Source organism: Pleurodeles waltl, chromosome 4_2 (assembly GCF_031143425.1).
Source record: "Pleurodeles waltl isolate 20211129_DDA chromosome 4_2, aPleWal1.hap1.20221129, whole genome shotgun sequence".
In the NCBI taxonomy this organism is placed as follows: Eukaryota; Metazoa; Chordata; class Amphibia; order Caudata; family Salamandridae; genus Pleurodeles; species Pleurodeles waltl.
In genome coordinates this window covers 6,612,056-6,632,754 of record NC_090443.1, presented here as the reverse complement: position 1 = coordinate 6,632,754, position 20,699 = coordinate 6,612,056, and the positions used below count along the sequence as shown (strand labels likewise).

The 20,699-nt window shown below is 50.3% G+C and overlaps 1 protein-coding gene across 1 annotated transcript in view; it reads left to right on the top strand.

The window, feature by feature from the left end:
• Positions 1 to 6,564, top strand: part of LOC138292037 (nuclear receptor subfamily 5 group A member 2-like) — a 62,374-nt gene extending 55,810 nt beyond the window's left edge. The window contains exons 5-7 of the mRNA XM_069230369.1: positions 2,594 to 2,713; positions 3,229 to 3,376; positions 4,610 to 6,564. Of these exons, the coding sequence (XP_069086470.1) occupies positions 2,594 to 2,713; positions 3,229 to 3,376; positions 4,610 to 4,854 (513 nt within the window). The 3' untranslated portion in view covers positions 4,855 to 6,564. The remainder of the gene's footprint in view (positions 1 to 2,593; positions 2,714 to 3,228; positions 3,377 to 4,609) is intronic.
• The last annotated feature ends 14,135 nt before the right edge of the window (positions 6,565 to 20,699 follow it).

The following is a 20,699-nucleotide window of genomic DNA, read 5'->3' as shown; positions in this document are numbered from 1 at the left end:
TATCAAAACATTTTAACAGGACATACTTCAACAACTGTATTCATCCATGCATCCCTAGCAGCAGTAAAAGCAGCGCCATCGATGGGTGCTTAACATGGCAAAATAGATTTGTCTTTCAGGCTTTTGCTTCATCTGCCAATAAGTCACGTAGCAATTAACTAACCTAAGCCAATTTGGTTAATAGCTCTCAAAATCTGTAATTTTTATCGGGGGTTATTGTGTGTTTTAGGAAATTGTAAGGTAATGTTTAGGAGATCAGACGGGAACCAGTGATCAAGAATGACCATGATTGGTCTCCTAGCGGTAGGAGGGCACCTGGTTGGATATGTGAAAAGGTCACTTAGGGCATCCCTGTCCTGACTGGCTGAGGAACTATTCATTGAAGTCGGGGTACTCTACTGAGCTCTCTGCCTTTGTCCTGCATCCCTCGAGGACAGCTAGACAAGCTGCTTCAATGCGCTGCCTCAGAACAGCGAGGCACTGAAAGAGATCGCATCGAGGGTGTCAAGTGGGCTTTCCTAGTGTCAGCTTTTTGTCTTGCTGTGGCACCAGTCGCAGTATTGCTTGACACATTTGCCATGCTCACTTGCACAGGATCCGCCTGTGCTCCTACACAGCCTATTGAGTGGCGCTGCTCCATTTTGCAGGTTTCAGTAATAATTTGGAAAACAGAAGGAGGGGGTTGTGCTAATTTGGTATCTCATTTTCTTGTGGGAGTCTTTCAGTCCCCACACCTGAGATTCCTTCTTCATACCCAAATAGCCTCTGAATCACGGGTCCAGCCGGCCAGAGATTCTTCTAGAAAGCCGCTTGGAGCTTGCTTGGTTTGAAAGGATGCGCCACGTATTAAAGTACTTCAGAAACTGCGGTCAAATAGGGACATCTGATACAGCTAAGCAAAGGGATCGGGCAGGTGCCTGAAGACTGAGTACGATCAAGGAGACGGGCACCCTTCAGTATGTAACAAGAAGGTAAACATGTCAGATGATCTGTGCTTTCTGGTCTGGGAGCTATGGTGTGAAAGAATGTCTCAAGAATTCAGAGATGGACACATACTTTAGGCACTTGTATGCTAAAGCAGAGAAACATTGTTGATGCATATTATGGTTATGCTAATAAAAAATGATTACTCTAAACTGTAAATATGAGAAGGTTTATCGGCCTTCTAAGCAGTTATTGATCCAGCTATCTGGAAATTACATAGACACATTGCTTTCATATATGATGCCAAAGGTTGAAAGAGATGTTTAACTTGAGCCACCATCCCCACATAATGCCATGGCTTGTAGAATCTCTGTAACTTGAGGAATAGCCCTGCTTCAGTGCTTAATTTGTAAAAGAATGACTGCAGGTGCCCCAAAGTGCTGCTCAGAAGCTCGCGGCTGGTGATATAAAGGCCCCTATTTTTACTTTTTTAGCGCCACATTTGCATCATTTTTTGACGCAAAAGCGGCGCAAACTTACAAAATACAAATATATTTTTTACGTTTTTTTCGGTTTTGTGTAAAACAATTATGCAAATGCGGCACTAAAAAAGTATAAATATGGGTCTAAATGTCAGCACGCAGAATACCAGTGCTGCGCAGCCTTGAATCCACCTCATGTCTCTTTAATCCACTACCAGACACTTCCTTCCCCTTAATCTAACGCTTGCAGGTTTCTGATTTTTCCGTTTGTGACGGCTTTCCCTCTTTCTCTTCCTCCTTCTTTCCCCCTTGCGTGTTTTTACCTTTCTTGTTCTTCGGGGATGTCTGACGAGGAAAAATAAGCGCTGGTCCCCAAAAATGAATGCCAGTGGCCTCCACCGGCAACCACCAGCTCAAATTAAGCACTGCCCTGCTGTCTAAACCTCCAAAATATAAATGTAAATAAGAAATACCTTTACGACTGAGACTGTACTTGTGCTAGCTAAGTAAACTGAGGGATAGTTCTGCAGTCTACGCAAATATCATGGAAACCAAATTAACTCTCTCTCGCTTTTTCTTTCTCTATCCTCTCTTCCTATCTCGCTCTGTCCATCCTTCATCCTCCCTCTCCTACTGTTTCATTCTCTCTCAACCTCTTTCTCTTTATCTCGCTCTGACTTCCTTTTTCCCACCATCTTGATTTCTCTCTCTCTCGCTGTCCCTTTCTGTCTCTGTCCGCACCCTCCCTTTCTTACTCCTCTCTCTCTGTTTCTGGCTCTGCCCCACAACCTTCATCTCTCTCTCACTCACTCTCCTATCTCTTGCTCTTTTATCCATTCTCTTTCCAAATCTGCTTCTCCCTGTCACTCTTACCCTCTTTCTCTCTTCCTCTGTCACTTTGTCCTCCTTTCCCTTGCTCATCTTCTCTCTCACTCACTCCCTCTTTCTATGTTTCCCTGTCTCGAGCTTTGTCTCTCACTTTCTTCTGTCTCCTTCTCATTCACTTCTCTCTGTTTTGTTTTTCATATTACTCCCTTCTCCCTCGTTCTCGTTCTCCCGCTCCTCTCTCTTGCTATTTCTTTATCTGCCTTACTCTGTCTCCTTTTTCTTTCCCTGCTCACTCGCCCATATGTGTCTCTGTCTCTCCCACTCACACTCTCTCTCTGCCTCCCACACTCTCTCTCCAGGTGGAGGACCAGATGAGGCTTCTTCAGAACTGCTGGACAGAGCTGCTCATGCTTGACCACATCTATCGCCAGGTGCTTCACGGGAAAGAGGGCAGCGTCCTTCTGGTCACCGGGCAACAGGTGACTTACTTGGCATTGATGAGCTGTCATAGGATAATATCCTGTAGGAGGATAGTGCCTTAAGGTGAACGGGGGTGGGGGTGAGTCAGCGATTGGATCAATGAATCAAGGGACAGCAGATAGCTAGGACCTGGGGCCAGTGAAATATTCCTTTCAGTTATCTAAGTACATCCGTCCCCAAATGTCCATCATCCCAAACAAGTTTAGCAGCCTCACTCTACTGTCCAGTAAGCACCAGGTGATAACAGTCCTACATCTCAATAGCATTCACTATATGTTCTTGTCAGAATAAATACTATTCCTATTCGCCCTCCACTTCAGTACACCAGCCCAAAGCACAGTCTTTGGCACAGAGGTAAACTGGGATCCGTCTCAGAGCTGTGTGCCTATTTCAGTGCATCTGAAACATACACTTGAGATAATAATATCATGCAGCAGGGTTGGTGCAGCACTCAAAAAGAGTTACTGTCATGCTCAATATCTGTAATTGACTTTTGGTTCTCGTTTCCCTGCAGGTTGACCTGTCGACGATCATCACCCAGGCTGGCGACACACTGGCAAGTCTGGTAACACGGACGCATGAGTTGGTCTCCAAGTTTCAGGCCCTTCAGGTGGACCGAGCAGAGATGGTGTGCCTCAGGTTCCTCGTTCTTTTCAGCTCAGGTCAGAGTGCTGCAGATGGAATTCTATGCAGGAATCACACTTACATTGTCATAATTCATTTCCCTTAACTCACCCGATTTGTGGTTGAAAAATCACGGTCTCTGGGTAATTGAGGAAGAAAATCAGTCTGGAATCTTCCAACCACCTTCATATCAATACACCATTTCAAAAAGACATCCTTAAGGATGACCCTCTGCCTGTGTGAAGTCTGTGGGGTTTAGTTCCATAAAATATGCATAATTCTTACGAAATGTGCATACTATGCTAAATAAATTTTTCTGGTATCTAGAGTAGCTTTTCTTGATGAGAGTATACCTTGCAGACATAAGTCACGTGAGATATCAGCGGGAGACTGGTTCCACATGCAGATGTCTCATTCAAAGAGAAAGTGTTTGTCGGCTAAGATTTTCTACTTGAATCAGTATCCCGCAGGCAAAGTTCGTAAAAATTTTGCATTTATGTGAATTGGCAAACATCCACACATTTCATGGTAACACAAAATGTGGGATTTGTGTGATATTTTTCTGACGTAACAAACATTTCACACAGGCCTACTACCTATCCTTAAGGCCATACAAATATATAATAGGTCATGAACCTGTTGATCTTCCCTTTTGTGAGTCTACTCAACACTCTCTTTGGGACATCTCCAGTGTACATAATTCAGATTCCTGTTGTTGGTCTTATTCTGGTTCTCGCCTTCAGCCATGTTTTGAGTCAACCAAATTGGACCAATATGGTAAATCAATCATACATAACTAACATTGAGCAAACCCCGCTCTTCACCTTCTGTTGGCTAATTACAGTCAAGATGTTTTCACACCTTTGATGTTCTCCTCTTACCTAGTTGGGCCTCCTCCCACAGAAAGGGTACACTGAAACACAAACCCTTTCCTCCATGCTAGTTAATGTTGACATTGCTCCCTCTGCAAACGTTTCATAAACCTCGTAAGTGTAGCAATGTCTATCCCAAGCTGTCTAATTCCTTGGGGTAAACATGAAGATTGCTAAGTTAAGTAATTGATAGTGTCCTACATATTGTGTCCTACAGGTACAAAGCCTACAACGAGCAGGCAATATGTCTCAGTTAGTTAAGTACTTATTGCTGAAACCTGCTGTGGCCTGCACATCACTTGTTTGATTCCCATGAAGGCTGTCTAAGCCGTGTATTTGTTTGAGGTTGATAAATTGTTAAAAAGTCACTGTTCACCTTTCCTTTCTCTATTCCTTCAGATGCAAAAAACCTGTCAGGCCTCCCTTTCCTGGAGCAGGTGCAGGAGCAGGTGAATCGCAGCTTGATGGAATACACCACCTGCCACAAGCACCAAGCAGACAAGTTTGGACAATTGCTTCTGCGGCTGCCTGAGATCCGCGCCATCAGTATGCAGGCCGAGGACTACCTCTACCAGAAGCACCTAAGCGGGGACCTGCCCTGCAACAACCTGCTGAACGAGATGCTGCATGCCAAGTTAGGCTAACACACAGCTGCTGCCGCAGGCTTCCATGATACGTGGTTATATATTCATATCAACCTGTAGAACAGCCTTCACCGCTTGCACCGTGGGATGCTGAGAGGATAAACCCCTGCCACTATTGTCTCTACCTCTGATGAGCACATGTTCCAGGTTAGAGCCTCCGATTGCATAGGTAGATGTACCGTGCCACTATTGTCTCTACCTCTGATAAGCACATGTTCCAGCTTAGAGCCTCCCGTTGCATAGGTAGATGTAAGTGTATCTCTGTTTAAACTTGCATCGTAAGGAATGAGAAGGTAAAGCGCCCTCCCCTATCCACCTGCTATCTAGTCCCAGATTACACCACCGTGCATAGCTCCCAGTGGCTCGATACAGACAAAACTAAAATTTTTCTCATATTCGTGCAGTGAGCCAGTGCCAGGCTGTCCAGAGAAGTTTGGGTTCATGACTCAGAGTGGGATTAAGGGAGGAATTGACTACTTTGGATTTGGCAAGAACTCCCTGCAAGCATGGCACATTGTGATGTGACTGCATTCAGGACTACAGGTCCATCCACCAAATCATTAAAATGCACATTTTCAAGGAGTATTATTAGAATGCTAAAAAGGACTATATGTTAATGGTGCCTAAAAATAAAAGTTGTGTTTAGCAGCATAAGAGACCTATACTTTATGGTATGTGAGTGGTTATGGCATGGTGATTATTTAACATGATCTTAGGGCCCTTTGTCTTACAGTAGATGAGCGGTCATTGCATTCTGGTTATAGGTTGACATGAGCAGAAGAACCAGGGTTTGATGGTATGTGAGTGACCATTGCATGCTGGTTAAAGGTTAAAGGTTGGCATGAGCAGAAGAACTAGGGTGAGTGACCATTGCGTGCTGATTAAAGGTTGACATGAGCAGAAGAACCTATGTCTTATTGTACATGAGAGGGCCTTGGACACTGATTGTAAGCTAATGGGTGCAAGACAGATGCCGTCCAAAGATGACAATAATTTAATTAAAACTAATGACAGTGGTTCGTAATAGATATAAAATATTTGCTTTGATTATTATAAGTAGGGGTGTAATTAAAATTCCAGCAAGACAGTTTTGTGAATTTGAAAGAATTTAGAAGCTTTAATAAATGTGGTATTTGTCACCTTTACATAACTTTGTATGCAAGCAAAAGTTCCTACAAAATAGCGTTTTGCAGATTTCTTAAAACCCTCTTTTTGTTTAAGAATTCTCTCGCAAAAAACTATGAGTTCTGGGTTATTTTCTCCTGCACAGGCTAATTTTTGCTGAATTTTTCATCTGCTGTTGTTTTCAAAGCTTTTAGACTTCCAATGTTTAATAAGAGAACTTCATTAAAATGGTAAATTCTAACTTCCACGCTCCAGTAATTATAAGTTAATATGGTAACAGTTATCTGTAGCCTATGGTTTGTAAAATGTAATCTCTGAAATGTTTCTACTGCTTCCAAGGAAGAAAAGACTGAGAATAGTTATTTGTATGTGGGATGAAAAAAGTATAGGTTTCAAATGATGGTGTGCCCAACGAAGCCTAACTGGGAATCTTTCACAAGGGATGTGTCCTATTAAATATAGGGGATGTACTAAGACATGAACTAGAATCCCGAGTGTGACACTGTGCCGCCTGGCTAGTGTTTGGAGGTCTCTGGGTGATTTCTATTATGGCAGCAAAACATATTGCATAGCAACGAACACATACACCTGAAACAAGCCACGGAAATAGGTTTTGCCAGTGCTTCCTAGCACAGGTTTGTCTTTTATATCTTCTGAATAAGTATTGTTGTGAATAAACTGTTGTGTTTCAGTTCTGAAAACATGAGATTCTGAAAAATTCTAGAAATATGATATTGTAAATTAACCATGGCTAAGGTCTGTGAAAGCGTGAGTGTCCTGAGAGTCTCAGTGCCCCTCACATCACTTTCTTTTGCACGCTTCCCCTTTGCGTTAGACACATATGCCCTTTCTCTACCCGCATCTCTTTATTTGAAGTCGCTCAATCTGCATGTCACACACTTCATCGTATTCCTCTTCATTGATGTTATTCACTGATTCTTTGTGTACTCCGTTGTGCCTCCTCCACTGCCTCCTTTCTTTCACACACACATGCAGCCCCTCCCCACCTACAAATAATGCATTTCCCTGTCCCGTGGTGCCGCTAATTGTTTAACTAATATGTGCCTCCTTTACACACTTCCCCCATAAAATTGGAATTTCAAGTGATACATGTGACCATCAGTCTCACAATTCTGCAGAGAGGCCCGGGATTAGATGAACATGTAGTTTGAACACGTATTTAACCCAGTGATTGGTCCTGTAAGAAACTTGCTCTGCCTTACGCCTTAGATCCAGAGCTCTCAGTCGTGCCCTGTCATAAACACCCACCTAAAGGCTGAACCCGAGGGGCCACTTAGGCCCATATATATACTTTTTTAGCGCTGCATTGGTGCCATTTTTTGACGCAATAGTGGCGCAAAATTACAAAATATAATTGGCCCATATTTATAGTTTTTGACGCAAACCAGCGCCGGCGCTGGTTTGCGTCAAATATTTTACTGATGGCTAACGCTATTCCTATGCGCCATGCGGGCGCCTTATTTAAGGAATGACGTTAGCCGGGGCTGCGGACTGGTCTGAGTAAAAAAAAATGACTCAAACCAGGCAGCGACGGCGTAGGGGAAAATGGGGGTTGTGCGTCAAAAAATGGTGCAAGTCAGGTTTGAGGCAAAAATCACACCTCAAACCGGACTTGCGCCATTTTTTGACGCACAACCCCCATTGATATGACTCCTGTCTTAGCAAAGACAGGAGTCATGCCCCCTTGCCCAATGGCCATGCCCAGGGGACTTCTGTCCCCTGGGCATGGTCATTGGGCACAGTGGCATGTAGGGGAGCCCAAATTAGGCCCCTCCATGCCACATAAAAAAAAAATGTAATACTTACCTCAACTTACCTGTACTTACCTGGGATTGGTCCCCCCATCCATGGGTGTCCTCCAGGGGTGGGTGAGGGTGGCGGGGGTGTCCCTGGGGGCAGGGAAGGGCACCTCTGGACTCCTTCCATGGTCAGAGACCATGGAAGTGAGCCCACAGGTCCCTTAACGCCTGCCCTGACCCAGGCGTTAAAAAACGGCGCACATCAGGCTGTGCGCCATTTTTTAAGGCCTGCCCCCTCCTGTGCGTCAAAATGACGCTGGAGTATAAATAAAGCGCACAGGCCTTAAAGTCATTTTTGGGGCGGGAACGCCTACCTTGCATGTCATTAACGCAAGGCAGTTTCCCGCATCCAAAAAATGATGCACACGGAAGGAATTTTGACGTCCGCGGGCTCGGGCATCAAAGTTTAAATATGGTGCACGGTTTGCGCCGAATGTGCGTCAAAATATTTGACGCACATTTGGCGCAAACAGAACTAAACTACAGAAAGACAGCATCTGCGAATAGGAAATAGTCAATACAGACAAATGTAACATACACCATGAAGTAAAACGTGTGAAATGTATACAATGACTGAATCAATCAATCAATCAATCAAAAACATTTATAAAGCATGCTACTCACCCGTGAGGGTCTCAAGGAGCTAGGGGGAGGGGGTTACTGCTGCTCAAAGAGCCAGGTCTTGAGTTGCCTCCGGAATGCGAGGTGGTCCTGAAGTTGGTGGGGAGGGAATTCCATGTCTTGGCCGCCAGGTAGGAGAAGGATTTCCCACCTGCCATGGTGCAGCGGATGCGAGGGACGGTGGCGAGTGCGAGGTTGGTGGAGCGAAGTTGACGGGTGGGCGTGTAGAAACTGAGGCGACGGTTGAGGTATTTGGGTCCCTTGTTGTGGAGGGCTTTGTGTGCGTGGGTGAGGAGCCGGAAGGTGATCCTTTTGTTGACGGGAAGCCAGTGCAGGTGTCTCAGGTGGACGGAGATGTGGCTGTTGCGGAGTATGTCGAGGACGAGGCGGGCGGAGGTGTTTTGTATTCGCTGCAGCCGTTTCTGGAGTTTAGCGGTCGTTCCTGCGTATAGGTTGTTACCGTAGTCCAGGCGGCTCGTGACGAGGGCGTGGGTCACAGTCTTTTTGGTGTTGGCGGGGATCCAACGGAAGATCTTTCGGAGCATGCGGAGGGTGAGGAAGCAGGAGGATGATACGGCGTTGACTTGTTTGGTCATGGTGAGAAGTGGGTCCAGGATGAATCCGAGGTTGCGTGCATGATCTGCGGGGGTTGGTGCTGTGCCAAGGGCCGTGGGCCACCAGGAGTCGTCCCAGGTGGAAGGGGTGGTTCCGAGGATGAGGACTTCCGTTTTGTCTGAGTTCAGGTTCAGACGGCTGAGTTTCATCCATTCTGCGACGTCTTTCATTCCATCTTGCAGGTTGGTCTTGGCGCTGGTGGGGTCCTTGGTGAGGGAAAGTGTTGGACTTTTGGCCATACGCATGGTCATCCCTAGTCTTTTTGCCTCCTTCCTCCTGGTTTTTCTGACCTCTCGCTGTTGGCTCTAGGACTCTGAGCACTTTATCACTGCTGACCAGTGCTAAAGTGCAGGTGCTCTCCCATCTAAAGTTGGTATGATTGGCTTGTACCTAATTGGCATATTTAATTTACCTATAAGTCCCTTGTACAGTGGTATCTCTATACCCAGGGCCTGTAAATTAAATACTACTAGTGGGCCTGCAGCGCTGCTTGCGCCACCCACTGAAGTAGACTTTCAAACCTGTCTCAGGCCTGCTAGCGCAGGGCCTGTGTGCGCAGTTTTCTGCCACAGGGACCTAGCATCTAAATTTACTTGCCAGGCCCAGAACTCCCCTTTTACTACATGTAAGTCACCCCTAAAGTACGCCCTAGCTAGCCCTATGGGCAGGGTGCCATGTATGTAGAAAGGCAGGACATGTGCCATATTGCATGGCCTGTCCTAGTAGTGACAAACAGCCTAACTTGGTGTCTCACTGCTGTGAGTGCTGCCTTCTCATAGGATTGCATTAGAAATGCCCTGCCTTAGGTGTAAGGGGTATTGTCTGATTTATGAGGGGTAGCGTAGGCGTGTTTGGTATGGTTGTGATGGTGATAATAAATACTGCTTACTGGTGTGGGTGTGTTTTTTATTACTATCACAGAAATGCCACTTCTAGAAAGTGCGCATTTATCTGTGCTTATAATTCTGGTGTTTTGCAGCTTGACTCCAATCCACGTCTGGGCAGAGTGACAGTTGGGGCTTTGTGCATACTTTTCAGACAGCCTGTACACAGGGAGGGTGGAGGTGTCACTGAGGTGCATCTACATACTGAATAGTCTTCCTGGGCTGAGAGAAGGGAGAGGCGGGGCACACCTACATTTGTAAAGGCTGTGCCCTGGCCTCACACAATAGGGTCGTTAACCCCCCACTGATGTTTGGAGCCTGTGCTGAAAGGAGAGAGGGGGCACTCCCAGAACCAGTTGTAACTGGCTGGAACCTCCTCTCCCTATCATTGTAAAACACTGTAAAAATGGACTATAAGTACAGGGGAATTTTCCCCACAATTTGAACATTCTTGGAACTTGAAACTGGACACAGGACGCTGATGACTGGACTCACCAGGAAACCGCCTTGGACTGCTGCTGCTGTGCTGACCTGTGACCTGCCTGGTCACTAGGAGGAACTGCCATCATCTGCACCCCTTGTGCTGGTCTGTAGCTGGATCCACCAGCCCTGTACCTTCTCATTGATTATTTGTTCCCAGGGGCAGGGTGCTGTGGCCCCTGACCCCTGCAACGATCTTTTACATCTTTGCCCAGGATGCTTTAAGAGAAGAAAGGCATCCTTTCAATTGCTGGGCTTTGGAGGGGTCCTAGCGATTTGAAAGCGCTTTTCTTCTGCCCAAGGAAATCCCCGCCGCAACCCGGGCATGAAGGAAGACCGTCGCGCCTTCCTAGAGCGCTTTATTTTGAGCCCTGAAATCACCGCCGCAGCCCGGGCTTTCAAATGAGCCCTCGCGCTTTCCTGAGCGCGCTGCCGTCAAGGTGCCCAAAAGAATCACTGCCGCAGCCCGGGGAAGTTAATTTGGTGGAGCGCGAGGATCGCGCTCAGCTCCGTGCCCCTGGGGCACGAGAAATCCCTTTCCGAAATCATCAGGAGCAAGCCTGCTCCTAGCGGTGCCCCCGGGGTTGGGATCGCTCCGAGGAGCGCCCCCGGGGCACCAGCCGGCCCGACCTGGTGCCGGCGTTGTTTTCAAGCAGGAGGGAGAGGAGGACGCCTCTCCCTCACCTGCTCCAGCCCCGGAGGGCTCTCCCGGTGCGCGCGGGCGGGGCAGCAGCCTCATCGGAGGCTCGCCCGTGCCGCAGGCACTCTGGTGGGCCCCCTCGTGGGCCCGAAGCAATTGGGAAGGGGTCTCCCTTCGAGGACGGGCCACGGAGGCCCAGGGAGACCCCAGGAATTGGCGGGCCCCCGGAGGGGCCCGTTTTGCAACCCGGAGGGGGTGCGTGGCGCCCCCCTCCCCCACAAGAGATTTCTCTGGCCTGGGCCCCCCCTCGAGAGGGCCGGTGGAGCCCTAGGGGCGCCCCCAATAGTTACGGTCCCCGGAGGGGCCCATTTTGGGTATCAAGGAGGGGCGTGCCGCCCTCCCCTGACCACAAGGAATCAGGGAGGCCCCCGTTCTGCGCAGAAGAGCGCCGGGGGCCCCATTTATTCGTTGTAGGCACTGGAAGTGCCTCTGCATCAGAACAGGTACTTTTTAAATGGACAAATATAATTATGATTTAAAGTTCTTTCTACAGACTTCCTTAATTGTGTTATATTACCTGCCTGTACTATGATGCTCTTACATATGTGTGCACATGTTCCTTTTATGGACATGACTTGCTAATATGTTTGTTTAACTTGCCATAGATTTTCTAATGTTCCTACTATGGGCGTTTTATGATATTCTTATGACAAGTGTGCTAATGTGATAACGTGTTTCCTGACTACTGCTGATGTTGCAGAATACTGAGTAACCTGTGTGTTATGTGTGACTACTGCTAGTTTGCAGAGTAACTAATGTGTAATGTTCTGACAACTGCTAAGGTAGCAGGATAGTACTGTTATGTGATGTTGGTCTAATGATTACGTTGGGTACAATACAGTATATTTTCATATAATCTGGTGTTGTGTTTCCTTTGTGGTGGGGATATTGCGTCACATGTATGTGTGTGTTGTGCAAACGCTTTACGCATTGCCTCCGGGTTAAGCCTGACTGCTCGTGCCAAGCTACCAAGGGGGTGAGCAGGGGTTATCTTGGACGTGTAACTCCCTTGCCCTGACTAGAGTGGGTAAGTTCTGCCTGGCTGAGGTGCATACCCTAGCCAACCAGAAACCCCATTTCTAACATTGGAAGTCAGCGGTGAGGATAGGACTTGCGCTTGCACAATACCATTGTGACTCATTATTTCACTACAGGGATTGCGTTTAGACCATCACATGTTTGGCTTCTCTTAACTTTCTCTCTTTGGTCATTTTTCCTGTTTTCAGTTCTCACGCTTGGGTATTGTGGTTGTCACAGTTGAGTTATTTGTACCTTTTCAAGATGGGGCTTACCTTTGATTTAGAGGACCTGCCGTTTTACACGCAGGGGGAATTAGAGGCGTTCTGTAGAGAGAGGGCTGCCTGTAGAAGGGGACCTCAGGTGATCTCTGAATTTTTTTGAAAGGTTTGTGACATTTACCCAGGGAGGGAGTGTGCGTAGGGGGTACCCAGAGGATCCTGAGTGTAGCGAGGGTTCCCAATGGGAGGGCTCCCAGACCTCATCCCTAGAGAGTGGTAGAGAGACTGATCAGGAGGGTGAGAATGACCGGTTGGGGACGCCAGTTGACAGGGAAGGCCCCAGTGATAGGGAGTCCCTTGCTGGGTCCAGTGTAAGAAGCAGGGCTACCTCTCATTCCTTGACGCCTGATGAGCTAAGAGATAGGCGGGAAGAGAGGGACCTGAAGTTGCAGTTAGCGCGCCTAGCTGTTGAGGAGAGAAGGGCTGAGGTAGAGAAGGCCTTAGTACAGGAGAGAATGGCAGAGGCAGAGAGGGCCTTTGCCAGAGAAAGACTCGCTCTAGAGCGCAGTCTGAAGGTTCTAGACTCACCAGCGCTGCAGGTGGAGTCCAGTGGTGGCAGCAATGTACAGTGCTGTAGCAAAGATGTTCCTCACATACCCATAGATCTGGTACCTAGGTTCCAAGAGGGGGGTGACATACGTCAGTGGTTAAAGGAATATGAGAGGGCTCTGGTAGAGCGCAGGATCCCTGAGAAGGATTGGGGAACTGGCCTAGGGAGTTTTATTCCTGAGGAGGGGAGGGATGCCCTACTGACTCTAGAAGAGAGTGACAGGGAGGGGTACTCCGCTGTGAAGAACGCACTGATTGTGAAGTATGGTTTTTCCCCTGAGGAATACAGAAAAAGGTTTAGGGGTGGTAAGAAACTGTCCCACCAGTCTTGGGAGGAGTTTGTGGAGGTTGCTGCATTGCACTAGATGGATGGGTGAAGGGTAGCACAGTAAACAATTTTGAAGGGCTGTTTAATCTGATTCTCAGAGAGCACCTGTTTCGTTGTTGTTTTTCAGAGTTACGCCAACACTTGTCAGTGTGTGAGCTCTCTGACCCCAGGGAGCTTGCAAAGGAGGCAGACTTCTGGTTGCGTACCAGAGGGTCTGGTGTGACATTAGGGGGTGTTCCTAATGAGAGTGGTCTAGGTGTTTCCCAACAAGGTGTGGTGGGAAAGGAATGGAGTGTCCCAGGTAGGTCCCAGTGGACTGGGATGGGTGAGGGACCCCATGTCCCGTCTCCGAGGAGAGGGAATGGGGCTGGGCTGAGGCCCAAGGTGCCCAAGATACCGCCCCAGGCCCCTGAAGGTTCCATGAGTGAACGCCAGGAGGTGAGCCTAACCTGTGCCATAGGGCCAGCTGTTCAGAAGGATCCCATTTTGTCATTAGGACTTAGGCGGGTGGCTGGTGATAGCGTTCCGCCGGTCCTGGTGTCTGGTAGTCTCGCTCTACAGCGGAGGAGGCGGAAATCCAGGCATAGGGTTGAGAGGGGGCTGCGGGCCCCAGTGGAGAACCTGGAGGGTCAGGGGTCAGCTCTGAGAGCAGAGCCCCCCAGGAATGACCTCGGTGAGACCATTTCTGGGCTGGGGGGAATCCAGACTCTGTCAGATGGGCAGAGGTCAGGAGAGCTGCGCCAGCCAGACTCTTGTGTGGCCCTTGGGGAAAGTGTTTCCCTGGTGGGGGGTAGGTGTGCCCCCCAGGAAGTCCTGGTGCGCCAGGCAATGATTCAACCGCAGGGTGGTGACTCTGGGTTGGATGATCAGGTTCAGGGGGTAAACTCTGACCTGATGGGGAGTACGTGTGCTCCCAAGGAAGTCCTGGTGCGCCAGGCAGTGGTTCAACCGCAGGGTAGTGACTCTGGGTTGGATGGCCAGATTCAGGGGGTAAGCTCTGATCTGGTAGGGGGTAGGTGTGCTCCCAAGGAAGTCCTTGTTCGCTGGGCAATGGTCCAGTCTAAGGGTGTCGTCCCTGGACTAGATAGACAGGTTCAGGGGGTAAACTCTGATCTGGTTGGGGGGGCGGTTAGTGTGCTCACCCCCCGTGTGAAACTTCTGGTGGCTTCTCCCGAGGTGGGGAGACGCAGGACTCTGGAAGTGGGGTTCAGGGAGGGGGAAGCCCACCCCGGACCCCGGTGCAACCCAAGGGTGTCGTCCCTAGGTTGGGTGGTCAGTCGCCAGGTAGTGATCCTGGGCTGGCGAGAAAGTTGTGCAGGGCTGCTGTACCCAGCACCCTGGCAAGTGTGGATTCTGGTGATACCCCTCCTAGGAGAGGAGGGCGGGATCCTAGAAGGAGGGGTAGAGGGAGGAGAGCCTCGCCTCTAGCCCCTGTAGAACCTATGGGTGCGGACCCTAGGTTGGTGGATCAGTGACAGGGTAGAGCCCCTGAACTGATCGGAAATGGAGTGGAGACAGGTTGCTTTGCACCTGGGGCTACCGCCCCCCACTCATTATGGTTTCAGAGACCAGAGGCTCCTAGATGGCCTGGGGCCTGGTTCTGGCCATTGGCAGCTAGAGAATCCCCGTGGGTTGGTCTAGGCTGCCTGGGACGCATTGACAGAGAGATCCCAGTGGAGTCAGGAAGGCGTAGAACTGGAACATGCCCCTGCTGTTGTGGGCCTGGGTCCTTGTTCTATCGCCCCAATCAGGAAAGTACATCAAGGTATTGATTGTTCTCCCCTGGATTTTGGCTGGTAGGGGGTTGTGTTGGACTTTTGGCCATACCCATGGTCATCCCTAGTCTTTTTGCCTCCTTCCTCCTGGTTTTTCTGACCTCTCACTGTTGGCTCTAGGACTCTGAGCACTTTATCACTGCTGACCAGTGCTGAAGTGCAGGTGCTCTCCCATCTAAAGTTGGTATGATTGGCTTGTACCTAATTGGCATATTTAATTTACCTATAAGTCCCTTGTACAGTGGTATCTCTATACCCAGGGCCTGTAAATTAAATACTACTAGTGGGCCTGCAGCGCTGCTTGCGTCACCCACTGAAGTAGACTTTCAAACCTGTCTCAGGCCTGCTAGCGCAGGGCCTGTGTGCGCAGTTTTCTGCCACAGGGACCTGGCATCTAAATTTACTTGCCAGGCCCAGAACTCCCCTTTTACTACATGTAAGTCACCCCTAAAGTACACCCTAGCTAGCCCTATGGGCAGGGTGCCATGTATGTAGAAAGGCAGGACATGTGCCATATTGCATGGCCTGTCCTAGTAGTGACAAACAGCCTAACTTGGTGTCTCACTGCTGTGAGTGCTGCCTTCTCATAGGATTGCATTAGAAATGCCCTGCCTTAGGTGTAAGGGGTATTGTCTGATTTATGAGGGGTAGCGTAGGCGTGTTTGGTATGGTTGTGATGGTGATAATAAATACTGCTTACTGGTGTGGGTGTGTTTTTTATTACTATCACAGAAATGCCACTTCTAGAAAGTGCGCATTTATCTGTGCTTATAATTCTGGTGTTTTGCAGCTTGACTCCAATCCACGTCTGGGCAGAGTGACAGTTGGGGCTTTGTGCATACTTTTCAGACAGCCTGTACACAGGGAGGGTGGAGGTGTCACTGAGGTGCATCTACATACTGAATAGTCTTCCTGGGCTGAGAGAAGGGAGAGGCGGGGCACACCTACATTTGTAAAGGCTGTGCCCTGGCCTCACACAATAGGGTCGTTAACCCCCCACTGATGTTTGGAGCCTGTGCTGAAAGGAGAGAGGGGGCACTCCCAGAACCAGTTGTAACTGGCTGGAACCTCCTCTCCCTATCATTGTAAAACACTGTAAAAATGGACTATAAGTACAGGGGAATTTTACCCACAATTTGAACATTCTTGGAACTTGAAACTGGACACAGGACGCTGATGACTGGACTCACCAGGAAACCGCCTTGGACTGCTGCTGCTGTGCTGACCTGTGACCTGCCTGGTCACTAGGAGGAACTGCCATCATCTGCACCCCTTGTGCTGGTCTGTAGCTGGATCCACCAGCCCTGTACCTTCTCCTTGATTATTTGTTCCCAGGGGCAGGGTGCTGTGGCCCCTGACCCCTGCAACGATCTTTTACATCTTTGCCCAGGATGCTTTAAGAGAAGAAAGGCATCCTTTCAATTGCTGGGCTTTGGAGGGGTCCTAGCGATTTGAAAGCGCTTTTCTTCTGCCCAAGGAAATCACCGCCGCAACCCGGGCAAGAAGGAAGACCGTCGCGCCTTCCTAGAGCGCTTTATTTTGAGCCCTGAAATCACCGCCGCAGCCCGGGCTTTTAAATGAGCCCTTGCGCTTTCCTGAGCGCGCTGCCGTCAAGGTGCCCAAAAGAATCACCGCCGCAGCCCGGGGAAGTTAATTTGGTGGAGCGCGAGGATCGCGCTCAGCTCCGTGCCCCTGGGGCACGAGAAATCCCTTTCCGAAATCATCAGGAGCAAGCCTGCTCCTAGCGGTGCCCCCGGGGTTGGGATCACTCCGAGGAGCGCCCCCGGGGCACCGGCCGGCCCGACCTGGTGCCGGCGTTGTTTTCAAGCAGGAGGGAGAGGAGGACGCCTCTCCCTCACCTGCTCCAGCCCCGGAGGGCTCTCCCGGTGCGCGCGGGCGGGGCAGCAGCCTCATCGGAGGCTCGCCCGTGCCGCAGGCACTCTGGTGGGCCCCCTCGTGGGCCCGAAGCAATTGGGAAGGGGTCTCCCTTCGAGGACGGGCCACGGAGGCCCAGGGAGACCCCAGGAATTGGCGGGCCCCCGGAGGGGCCCATTTTGCAACCCAGAGGGGGTGCGTGGCGCCCCCCTCCCCCACAAGAGATTTCTCTGGCCTGGGCCCCCCCTCGAGAGGGCCGGTGGAGCCCTAGGGGCGCCCCCAATAGTTACGGTCCCCGGAGGGGCCCATTTTGGGTATCAAGGAGGGGCGTGCTGCCCTCCCCTGACCACAAGGAATCAGGGAGGCCCCCGTTCTGCGCAGAAGAGCGCCGGGGGCCCCAGTTATTCGTTGTAGGCACTGGAAGTGCCTCTGCATCAGAACAGGTACTTTTTAAATGGACAAATATAATTATGATTTAAAGTTCTTTCTACAGACTTCCTTAATTGTGTTATATTACCTGCCTGTACTATGATGCTCTTACATATGTGTGCACATGTTCCTTTTATGGACATGACTTGCTAATATGTTTGTTTAACTTGCCATAGATTTTCTAATGTTCCTACTATGGGCGTTTTATGATATTCTTATGACAAGTGTGCTAATGTGATAACGTGTTTCCTGACTACTGCTGATGTTGCAGAATACTGAGTAACCTGTGTGTTATGTGTGACTACTGCTAGTTTGCAGAGTAACTAATGTGTAATGTTCTGACAACTGCTAAGGTAGCAGGATAGTACTGTTATGTGATGTTGGTCTAATGATTACGTTGTGTACAATACAGTATATTTTCATATAATCTGGTGTTGTGTTTCCTTTGTGGTGGGGATATTGCGTCACATGTATGTGTGTGTTGTGCAAACGCTTTACGCATTGCCTCCGGGTTAAGCCTGACTGCTCGTGCCAAGCTACCAAGGGGGTGAGCAGGGGTTATCTTGGACGTGTAACTCCCTTGCCCTGACTAGAGTGGGTAAGTTCTGCCTGGCTGAGGTGCATACCCTAGCCAACCAGAAACCCCATTTCTAACAGAAAGTATCAGCTGAGTGTCGTCGGTGTAGGAGGTGATGTTGATGTTGTGTTTGCTTATGATGTCGGCGAGGGGGCTCATGTAGACATTGAAGAGAGTCGGGCTGAGCGAGGAGCCTTGTGGGACGCCGCAGATGATCTCGGTGGGGTCTGAGTAGAACGGTGGGAGGTAGACTCTTTGGGAGCGGTTGGAGAGGAAGGAGGTGATCCAGTCCAGGGCCTGTCCTTGGATACCGGTGGAGCGGAGGCGGGATATTAGGGTTCGATGGCAGACGGTGTCGAAGGCAGCCGAGAGGTCGAGGAGGATGAGGGCGACTGTTTCTCCGTTGTCCATCAGAGTTCTGATGTCGTCTGTGACTGAGATAAGGGCGGTTTCTGTGCTGTGATTGGCTCGGAATCCGGACTGAGAGGGGTCGAGTAGGTTGTTGTCTTCAAGGAAGTTGGTAAGTTGCTTGTTGACGGTCTTCTCTATGACTTTGGCAGGGAAGGGGAGGAGCGAGATGGGGCGGACGTTCTTCAGGTCGCTGGGGTCCGCCGTAGGTTTCTTCAGTAGGGCGTTGACTTCTGCGTGTTTCCAGCTCTCGGGGAAGGTGGCAGAAGCAAACGAGCTTTTGATGATGGTCTGGAGATGCGGGGCGATGATGTCGTCGGCTTTGTTGAAGATGAAGTGTGGGCAGGGGTCCGAGGGGCACCGGAGTGGATGGAGTTCATGGTAGCTTTGGTCTCTTCCGTGCTGATGTAAGTCCAGGCGTTGAGGGTGATGGCTGGGGTTGTAGGTTCTGTGGTGGTTGGCTGGGTCTGGTGTCCGAAGCTGTTGTTTAGGTCAGTGATCTTACGATGGAAGAAGGTGGCGAGGGAGTTGCAGAGGTCTTGTGAGGGCGTGATGGCGTTGGCGTTGGCGTTGGGATTGGAGAGCTCTTTGACAATGTTGAAGAGTTCTTTGCTGTTGTGAGTGTTCTTGTCCAGTCTGTCTGTGAAGGAAGTTCTTTTGGTGGCGCGGATCAGTTGGTGGTGTTCGCGGGTGGCGTTTTTGAGGGCAGACATGTTTTCAGCGGTGTGGTCCTTGTGCCAGGCTTTCTCGAGGGTGCAGCAGTTTTTTTTAGATTCCTTGAGGGTGTCTGTGAACCAAAGAGGTTCCCTGGTGCTGGTCTGTCTTGGGAGGCGTCTGAGGGGTCTGAGGTTGTCTGCGCAGTTAGTGATCCAATGCGTGAGGCGGAGGGCTGCGTCGTTGGGGTCGGTGGAGAAGGTGGGTTGGTTGTCGCTGAGAGTGGAGAGAAGCTGTTCCGCAGGAATTTTGTTCCAATGTCTGCTTGGGATGGATTGTGTGCGGAGGTGGCGAGTCTCGCGTCGGAAGGTGAAGTGGACACATCTGTGGTCGGTCCAGTGTATTACGGAGGAGTGGCTGAAGGATACGTGGTTGCTGGCGGAGAAGATGGGGTCGAGCGTGTGTCCAGCGATGTGGGTGGGGGTGTTCACCAGTTGCTTGAGACCGAGGTTGGCGAGGTTGTCGAGCAGGGCGGTGGTGTTGGGGTTGTTGTTCTGTTCCAGGTGGAAGTTGAGGTCACTGAGGAGGATGTAGTCCGGCGAGGCAAGGGCGTGCGGCGAGATGAAGTCAGTGATAGAGTCACTGAGAGGGTGTGTGATCCAGGGGGTCTGTAGATGAGAGTTCCTCTGAGGGGGGTCCTGGGGTCGGTGTGGATCTGGAAGTGCAGGTGTTCGGCGGCAAGGGGGGTGTCTTCGGTGGAGGTGGTGACGTTGATGGATTCCTTGAAGACGATGGCGATTCCTCTACCGACTTGGTTGGTGCGGTCTCTCCTGGAGATCTTGTAGCCGTCGGGGATGGCTATGGCGATGTCGGGGGCCGAAGAGGCGTTCATCCAGGTCTCAGTGATGAAGGCGATGTCCGGTGCGGTGGAGTCCAGGAGGTCCCATAGTTCAATGGCGTGTTTGTGGAAGGAGCGTGCATTGATCAGGATGCATTTGAGGTGGTTGTTGGCGCGTGGGCTGGCGGGCGGGGTGGTTTCACGGTGGAAGGTGAGTTTGCAGGTGAGGCATGCGAAGGGTCCATGGGTGCGTTTAGGGTTGGCTTGGAAGCAGATACTGGAGCACCCTGGGTTGAGGGCGTGGAGGGTGTTGGGGTCGTAGCGGTGCTGAGGGGTTAGGGAGTGCTGGGGGCCAGGGGTTGTGGCGCTGGGCGTGGTCCAGGTGCGGACGGGTGCAGATGGGCTTGCCTTTGGCGCGCCAGCGGCGCGGCCGCACAGCGGCCGCCATAAGAGGGAGGAGGGGGAGAGGAGGGGGGAGGAGGGGGGGAAGAGGGGTCAGCTGGGGGTGGGGGGCGGGAGGGGGGCGACGAATGGGAGCAGGGGGGCGGGCCGAGCAGGAGGTGGCGGACGGTGGGGGGGTCAGGTAGAGGGGAGGAGAGAAAAGATAGGGGAGGGGGGATTACAGAGGAGGAGGGGAGTCAGGAAGAACAGAAGAGGAGAAGAGAGAAGAGTCAAGAAGAAGAGTAAAGAAGAAGAGGAGAGAAGAGTCAAGAGAGAAGAGAGAAGGGTCAAGAGAGAAGAGTCAAGAAGAAGATGAGAAGAGTCAAGAAGAAGAGTAAAGAAGAAGAGGAGAGAAGAGTCAAGAGAGAAGAGAGAAGAGTCAAGAAGAAGAGTCAGGCAGAAGAGGAGAGACCTGAGAAGCAGAGGGG